At 37.5% G+C, this 8,195-nt stretch overlaps 3 protein-coding genes across 4 annotated transcripts in view; all 3 read left to right on the top strand.

The window, feature by feature from the left end:
• The window catches only part of LOC102671988, a 25,714-nt gene extending 21,759 nt beyond the window's left edge, over positions 1 to 3,955 (top strand). The window contains exons 7-9 of the mRNA XM_031512428.1: positions 283 to 374; positions 860 to 1,052; positions 1,599 to 3,955. Of these exons, the coding sequence (XP_031368288.1) occupies positions 283 to 374; positions 860 to 1,052; positions 1,599 to 1,879 (566 nt within the window). The 3' untranslated portion in view covers positions 1,880 to 3,955. The remainder of the gene's footprint in view (positions 1 to 282; positions 375 to 859; positions 1,053 to 1,598) is intronic.
• Positions 3,956 to 5,075: 1,120 nt separating this feature from the next.
• Positions 5,076 to 6,895, top strand: LOC102677991 (vesicle-associated membrane protein 4-like). 2 transcript variants are annotated; one of them, XM_006619668.2, is made up of 6 exons: positions 5,076 to 5,315; positions 5,406 to 5,455; positions 5,545 to 5,595; positions 5,772 to 6,004; positions 6,397 to 6,466; positions 6,740 to 6,895. In XM_006619668.2, exons 1-5 carry the CDS (start codon positions 5,250 to 5,252, stop codon positions 6,432 to 6,434), a joined length of 438 nt encoding a protein of 145 aa, XP_006619731.1. In that variant the 5' UTR covers positions 5,076 to 5,249; the 3' UTR covers positions 6,435 to 6,466; positions 6,740 to 6,895. The 2 variants fall into 2 exon arrangements, with proteins under 2 accessions (XP_006619731.1, XP_006619732.1); XM_006619669.2 differs by lacking the exon at positions 6,397 to 6,466 and having other exon boundaries at positions 5,077 to 5,315.
• A 314-nt stretch (positions 6,896 to 7,209) lies between these two features.
• The window catches only part of LOC102677672 (long-chain fatty acid transport protein 4), a 7,941-nt gene continuing 6,955 nt past the window's right edge, over positions 7,210 to 8,195 (top strand). The window contains exon 1 of the mRNA XM_006619665.2: positions 7,210 to 7,688. Coding sequence (XP_006619728.1) covers positions 7,570 to 7,688 — 119 coding nt within the window. The 5' untranslated portion in view covers positions 7,210 to 7,569. The remainder of the gene's footprint in view (positions 7,689 to 8,195) is intronic.

Genomic DNA, 8,195 nt, shown 5'->3' on the forward strand with positions numbered 1-8,195 from the left:
ATCCTGCGCTCGACAACAGACAGGGCAGAACTCGTCGCGAGTTCGTCTTCGCACAATGGTTCTGCTTTATCATCGATGAGTTTCTCCCCGCCTTCCCTTTAATTCCTCGAACCTCGAATCTCGAAACGTATTAAAGCAAGTTTTAATTAAATCTCGAGAGGAATTTATATATATATATATATCCCCCCCTTTCCCCTATCCTCGTTTCAGCACCCTTGTTGTTGCACGATCGTCCCTTGTTATTGCACATTTTATTGTTTATCGAATTACATTGATCAACAGATGACGAGTTCGGCGAGAAGACGGTGTCAATTTTGTTGGACGGCGAGGAGTCAGAAATGGTGTTTATCGATCATCCGCACGTGGAGATGAGCGTAAGTACCATTCTCTCCGTTTCGAACGAGCTTATACGCCCACGTGTGCTCGTACCACGCCACCAGATTTCACTAAAATTTCTATAAACGCAATTTTGCGCCACGGGTGGGGGAGGGGAGGGTTGAAAGGTAAAAAGTTACAAAATAGGGGAGATAGAAACAAATATGATAACGAGACTCGAAAATGAAAAAAACTTGTACCAAAGAAGGGAAAATGAACTTTCTAAATAAATGATATTTCAATTAATTTGACGGTTAATTAGCGAAAAATAGGTAGTCGACGTTCACGGATGAATTTCTTTTCTCGTGGGACGAGAATATGTTTAATTAATTTATTATGTAAACATGGTCCTCCACGTTTTTTTGGACGAGTAAAAAAAAAAAAAAGATCTTTGAACGGGGATTCATAGTGGCAAGAGGAGACGAGAGAGGTTTTAGAGAATTGTCCTACGATCGTTTTTTTTTTTTACGAATTTTTTGCGTAGGTCGAGAATTCTTTGTCCACCTACGAGCCGCACGCCTGCATCGTTGTGTATTCTACCGTGTCTCGTACGAGTTTCCAGGTCGCCGAGGAGATTTTAAACTATCTGTGGAGGGAGCATTACACGCAAGAACGATCCGTGATCGTGGTCGGCAACAAATCAGACCTTGCGAGAAGTCGAACGATCACGGCCAACGGTAAGGGTTGAACGTATTTTAGCCAAAATATGTATCAATACTCAGAATCACGCGTGAATTTCAATTTGAATATATTTCTCTCGCGTGAAAAGAGTTTATAGAGAGTATACAATTGTCAAACAAACTGATGGAAACGTAGATATCCCTTAAATTTCCAGAGGAATTAAAAAAAAAAAAAAATATCTGTTCGAGTCAATTCGTCATCTCGAGAAATTATTTCATTTCTTCTTCAATTTCTGTCATTTTAATTTTCCGAATCGGATAAATTATTTTAATTCAAATTAATTCTCCGCTCGAGAATGCGTTAAATTCAAATGCGTTCTCTGGATTTCTCAAAAATATCAATTCTTCCAATTCTTTTTCTCCCTTTTGAAAGTCAAACAAAAATTCTTTTTCTTTTTCCCAAACTTTTCGAACAATACAATATTCAATAGGAAAGATGGCGAGATGTATGAGAATTGTTTTGGAAAATTGGAAACAAAAGTTCTCGATATAAATAAAACTGGTAAACCAGTTGGGAGAATCACCGTTGATTTTGTTTCAAAGAGGGTAAGCAGTTGGCGGCGTCGAGGGAGTGCAAATTCATCGAGACGTCCAGCGGTATCCAGCACAATGTGGACGAGCTTCTGGTAGGCGTGCTCAAGCAGATCCGGCTCCGGGAGAATCGTGACAAGAAGCTGAAACGGCAGGGCAGCAAGAGGAGGATACTGTCGAAGCTGCACGGTAGTAAGACGGCGCTCAGCCTGAATCTCGCTAGGGAGATATTGAACAAGATGTGCTTGAACGACAGCAAGAGCAAAAGCTGCGAGAATCTGCACGTGTTGTAAGGGGGATGATAGCGATTAAATGGATCGATATTTCGATTCGTTTCCTAATGGATCGCGCGAATAATGGGAAGGGAGAGGGCAAAGATGGAAGATTGTCGGGAAAAAAACTTTGGTGGCGGAACGTTTTTAGTCGATGAAAAATCGGTAATTTCGTCGTTGAAAAAACTGTGCGGTGGCGAAGTATCGAAGCATCGACATTACATTAATGGAAAAGTTGCATCATCGAGATCGGGGTTTCGGAGGTTTAAGAGGATTTTATTAAAATCGTTCGAGCTAATGGATGTAGGGAAATGGCGGAGTTTGAATTGGACACAGTGTACACAGGAAATCGGGTTTTTCCGCGGATATCGATTTTCAGCCGCGTTTTTACTCTCATAACGAATTCAGGAGCCTATGCGTGCCACGTCCAGATCCACGCGCAAACAAGAAAACTTTCACCAATCCCTCTCTCTGATCGAATAATATTTGCTTGGCTCCGGAATGGTGCCAACCGAGTGGATAAACCGTTTCTAAAATTGAAGAAAATTGGCGCGAACGAATTCCAGCCGAATTTCCAACGGATCGATATTTCTTCATAGTAATAATTATTTATCTCTTGATCACGTTGAACTCTGCAATTGGAGTTCAAAGAATGTTAAACGTCAGATAAACGAACGAAAAGTAAGGAGGCATAATAATCGTCTTAAGAATCTAATAAATCGATCGATTAAAAAGAATTCGTTAGTTTCGCAAATTTTTATCAAATTAGAATCGAAGACGAATGGGATGAGAAATTAATCGTGGAAGCAGAAATAAATTTGGCGCGTCCCGTGCGCGATTCGATTATTTATTAGAACTTAATGAGTAACACGTGTCCTCGTATCTCGTGTTGCAACCGGTTCTTCTGTTGTGACGCTGGCTTTATATACTGGGTGATTCCTCGCGAAAACGATCGATACGCTTGCCCCACAAGTTGGGGTGGGAAAAGTACCGAAGCACGGTATTTTATGGGCTTGAAGGTGTTAAAAGAACTTCAAGGTTTATCACTCACACTTTCTATGTCTTCTATGCCTTTCGGAATAACTTATCGATCGCAATCTTTCCTATCGTTTCTAATTAAAGAAAACACACGCAGATATATACATTTCTTATTTTCTCGAAATTCAAATTTCAAAGAAAAATTTCGCGTATTAATTTCGCGTTTTATATGATAAAATTTGCACGGATGTGATGTATTCGAGATGATTCGTAAAATATCAATACGATCGCGTTTTCCGTTTTACATTGTGATTTGTGGAGAATTCCTGCGCGGAAATGAAGAGAGAAAGAATGAATTTTCCGATAATTGCGGTTACGCAGTCTCGATTAAACGATTTCTATTAACGGAGATAAAAACGAGCGGATCGTGGTCTGCTTTCGAAACGAATTGATTCGCGTCAAAGCGAAACTTATCCACGGAATCGTTCCTCGTCTGGCTCGATTTTCAAAGCGATTACGTTTGCCAAGAGATCGAGACTTTAATCCCCGTAATCCCCGTGATCCATGATTAATTAAATTAGCTGAGTAAGTGGAAAAAAAAAAAAAACAAAGATGCTCTTCCATAGATGCAAACTTTGTTTCTGATTGAAATATTGAAATTTCGCTTTGAGAAGAGAATCGAAGCATCTAGTTCATCTCGCTGGACGCTGGTTTCGTCCAATTCGAGCGACGCTGGACGTCCAAAACGTTTCTTATTATTATACGACATTATGTATAGATATAAGGTAATATTAATACTTAAACGATTATATATATATGGAATAAGTTGTTTTCTAAGAATTCCTGCATCATTCTGGAAGTCTTGACTCGAGAATTCTTGTAATTTTCCGCGATTAAAAATAGAGGGCAGCTTTGATCAAAAATAAATTTAGCGGGTGATCCATCTTCGATGTATTTTTAATTTGTCTTCCACAATCACAGGAAGACGCGCATTCGATTTTCGTTGTTCCGTTGTCCCTCCCACGAAACAAAGATGGTTTGGCCGCGAAAACTGGTGTCACGTGTTTAGAAAAGTATCGATAGGATCGTCGAAACGAAAAAGAAAAAGAAAAAGAAAAAAAAAAAGAAAAAAAAAAAGAAAAATTTCAATCGAGTAGGGACGGCCTAAAAACGTACAAGGCGGATGGAGAAGGTTCCTTCCGTCGGTATATGTGCATGTAAACTTACTGTATCATTGTTGTTAATGTTTATTATTTTGGAAAAAGGCCAGCTGATTATCAATAACGATCGAAAATTGCAACAATTTTCGCAATATATTACAAATATTTGTAAGTTAGATAAGCGCTTCACATCAGCGGCTTGTATATGGTAGAAACAATCGATTACTCATATTTAATCGTAGATATTTGCGCGCCAATATTGTCACGCTCTATCCCTTCCTCCTCATAGAGTATCGATTCGTAAATAAGAATTTGTAAACGATTAAATATTTTCTGAATCATAGGTATGCGTTGACAGAACTCGATTACGATTTATTGTACGGATATCGTTAATCGTGAATACCTAATAGTTATATGAATATCTATGAATGAAAGGCTGGTCTATTTTTATATATACGTAATCTCGTCCAATACTTTTTATTACGATCTGTCATCCATACACGATCGATGTTTTTTCTACTTTGAATGAACGATTCCACGTATGCGAGAAAATCGTGCAGGGAACGAACGTATTTCGCTCTCTTTTCTCCTATTTTTTTTTTCTTCTTTCTTCTTTCTTTTTTTTTTTTTTTGGAGAGATTAGATTCTCGATGTTTGCATAATGCGAACGAAGATTACTACCGTTTATAGAGATTTATTATATATCGTCCCAACGTTTTCAAGATACATTCCGCGATGAGTCCCTGCACGTTCACACGACAATCAACATATTTTGTTATCTATCGTGATGTACTTCTATACTTGTCGTAGAACTTATGTCTTAGATGTTTATGTCGAAATATAAAGCAATATATACATAACCAGTTTGTTTCCCAAACTTATTCTTTCGTTTATTTAATTATCTTTATCGTTTGTGAAAGATAAAAATTATTTGAAAAGAAAACTTTGAAAAAAATTCTTTCTTCTAAAAGGACCAAGTTTATCTCGAGGAAAGAGAACGCGCATAGCGGGAAATCAAATTGTAGCCGCGTGCACATCATACCGGATACGTCGACAACGCCATCTATCGTGAAGAGAGACACTCTCGTAGACAGACCTCGAGCTCTCGATGCAATCCGTGTCTCTAGCAATATGGCTACGTGTCGAGTGTTCTTGTAGCGTGTTTTTGGCACGGACGTAAGCATTACTTATGGCGCGAGGTATTTAACGGCCGATTTAACAACGCGTGATCGTCTGGTTTGGTGATCTTCAACATGTCGACGAGTAACAAGTGGGATTTGTCCGCGGAGGATATAAAAACTGCAGCAAAAGACGAAAAGGTGAGTAATGTGCGAAAAGTTGGTCGCTGTAGCTTCGACAGCGCCACGGAGAGATGACGTGGCGGGAAATTGAAATCTGAATCGTTTCAGGAATTACTATTGGAACATGACAGCGATCCGGATGAAAATATGTTGTTCAAGTGAGTTGAGTGGATCGAATCGAATATTTCTATCGTTTATCGTAGAAGTGATTCTATTATATTTTAATGGATACATTTTTGCATTTTAGTCGACCGAGTACGTCCATGGCGGAAACTAAAGCGGATGGCAAAATGGATAGGTAAGAGTATCTTCCATTTTCGTAAATAGAATTCGATTTGCTTTTGTGCTGTGCTTCAACATAATCTTCTGTACCGGATAATCGATTAAAAGTTAAGGAACGATAGTTACTTACGAAATATTTGAGATCAGTATCGCAGTGACGTTCATTTATTTATTTATTTATTTTTTTTCTAGCGTAAGATTACAAATACAGGAAGTTACAGAAGTGATGCGGGAAAATGTGCAAAAGGTAATAGAACGTGGAGAGAAGTTGGAAGATTTACAAGAAGTTAGCGATCGTTTAACCATGGCTGGAAACGAGTTTAGGGCAGCGGCGAGGAAAGCCCAGCAAAAGGCGTGGCTGCAGAATTTTAAAACGAGAATCATTCTTGTCACTATTACGGTGACGGTCGTCGTCTGCATCATTGGTATGATGCATGTTATCATTCAAAGTGCATGATAAGCGCATGTTATTTTTTTTTATTGTGTTACATAAGACATTTAAACAGGACTGCTCAATCTTAATCCGTCTTATCTTTTAAAATAATATTTGAATTTCGAGAACAAGTTATTGCTTTCAAAATAAAATTAAAAATATAGAATAATCTTTTCTAAAAAATTATTGAATACATATATAATACTTTCAATTTCGATTGAGCATTTCCAGTTTATTATTATCGAACGTCTAGGTTCATCTATCTTGAACATCGTGCACCGCATATTTCTCATTGCAGATCGCATAATTTTTGCATAAAAAAAAAAAAAAGAAAATGGTTTTAAGTACAACTCATTCAGTTAGATCGACGCGTATCATTTTCAGTTCTGGACATCATGGTGCTTTACCTGGTTCTCAGATAGCGAAGTAGCGAGCCTCGATCGTTCGATTCCAGGTATTCATCACTATTTTTCACCCCTGTATAATCTGTTTACACGCCTTCATCCTTCTAGCTTCTTTTTTTTTTTACCTTGTTTAACAACCAAGCAGGTAATCTTCTCATATCGTTGCAAAATTTTTCTCGCATAACTCAACATAACAATTTATCAAACGCCTCTCTTGCATTTCTGACATTATATTCATCGTTCGTTCGATTGTGTACGATTTCGCTTTTTGACACCTCGCCGACAATCGACCGTGTACGCATTATGGGCGTTTTATTTTTCAGTATCCATCGCCGTGAAATATTCGTAACCAAGGCTCCCACCAGACTGATATACCACTATTGCGAGCGTACGTTTATATTTGTACCTGTCTTTCATGGATTACTCACGTGTATTATTACTATCATAAGTTTATATAAATACATATATTGTTATTTTTACTTTCGATTCCATTATCGCAAATTGCCTTTCGAATCAACATTCGCAATTATTATGAAGGATGATAATTCAAAAAAAAATTTTCGTATTTTTATAACGCGCAAATTTATTCCTTATCTCGTTACATAATTTATCGTAACGATAAGTCGACTTAAAACATCGATCGGATTCAATCTTGTTACCTTTCATTCAAACGTCAAATTATTTTATTTGGGAAATAATGGGAGAACAATCGTAAAATAATGGAAAGAAGGGGAAACAGAAGCGCGCGTTCTGCATGAAACGCAGCCGCGGGAGCTCCCCCCTCCCAATTGGAACCCCCACATTTTACGTCGCTGGCTATCAATGACGAACACTAGCACGTTTCGCGCGAGACGAAACGAATACGAGTGTACACACGTCGGCAGATGTAATCGTACCACATACACTACCTATCCAGTTTAGTCGTCGTTCGATCGCCGTATCGAACGGTTTACTCGCGTCGAGTTTTCGCACGTCCTCGGATAATCGAATTAATTTTGAACGTGTGTTTCTGCTTCGTTTTTTCTTTCTTTCTCTCTCTCTCTCTCTCTCTCTTTCTCTCTTTATTTAAAATATCACAAAGACGACGATCATCGATCACGTATCTGTAGATCGAGACGCGTTTTTTATTATTATTAGAAATCGTTAGAAAATCATGGGAGTGAACGAATTAGTGATCGCGGTTCTGACCGTGTGTATCGGCGCCTACTTGCTCACAGGAAAACGACGACGCTTCATTTATTTGCTCTACAAAACCTTACCTAGAGATGTGCTGTGAGTATTTGAGAAATAGAAAAAAAAAAAAAAAAAAATATGATTCATCAAATTAAATAAGAAATAATTAACGCTGTATAATTTAACAGAATTCTTAAAACGTATCTAATCTAAACGATTATTTTCATTGATCGGTTTTATAATTTTGCATATTACATCCAATTATTTGCTTCAAATGTTTACTTAAACAATATATTGATAAGAAAATGGTTATAGTAATAATAATATATTATTTGTAGTTGGTTTTCCATCATGTTTGACGTTTTACAACTTTGACCACGTGTTCCTGTTGATAATCGAAATTCGCGTAATTATCGAATGGAGTCAAATCGTCGGGAGTGTAATCGTCCGTAACCTTAATAGTTAATTACCATCGTATCGGTAATTTTTTTATTTTTTTCGGAATTATCGTTCTTGTAAATGTTCGTCGAATTTTTTTCTCATTTTCAAAAAAAAAAAAAAAAAAGAAAAAGAAAAAGGAAAAAAAAAGTGTAGACACATTTCATT

The sequence above is a fragment of the Apis dorsata genome, unplaced genomic scaffold, assembly GCF_000469605.1.
Source record: "Apis dorsata unplaced genomic scaffold, Apis dorsata 1.3 scaffold_429, whole genome shotgun sequence".
NCBI lineage: Eukaryota > Metazoa > Arthropoda > Insecta > Hymenoptera > Apidae > Apis > Apis dorsata.

Bases quoted from the DNA above. Each gene is read 5' to 3' on its own strand.
- LOC102677991 (XM_006619668.2), top strand. From the start codon at position 5,250: ATGTCGACGAGTAACAAGTGGGATTTGTCCGCGGAGGATATAAAAACT. The intron at 5,456-5,544 runs GTGAGTTGAGTG...TTTGCATTTTAG, and splicing joins GATGAAAATATGTTGTTCAA to TCGACCGAGTACGTCCATGG. The intron at 5,596-5,771 runs GTAAGAGTATCT...TTTTTTTTCTAG, and splicing joins GCGGATGGCAAAATGGATAG to CGTAAGATTACAAATACAGG.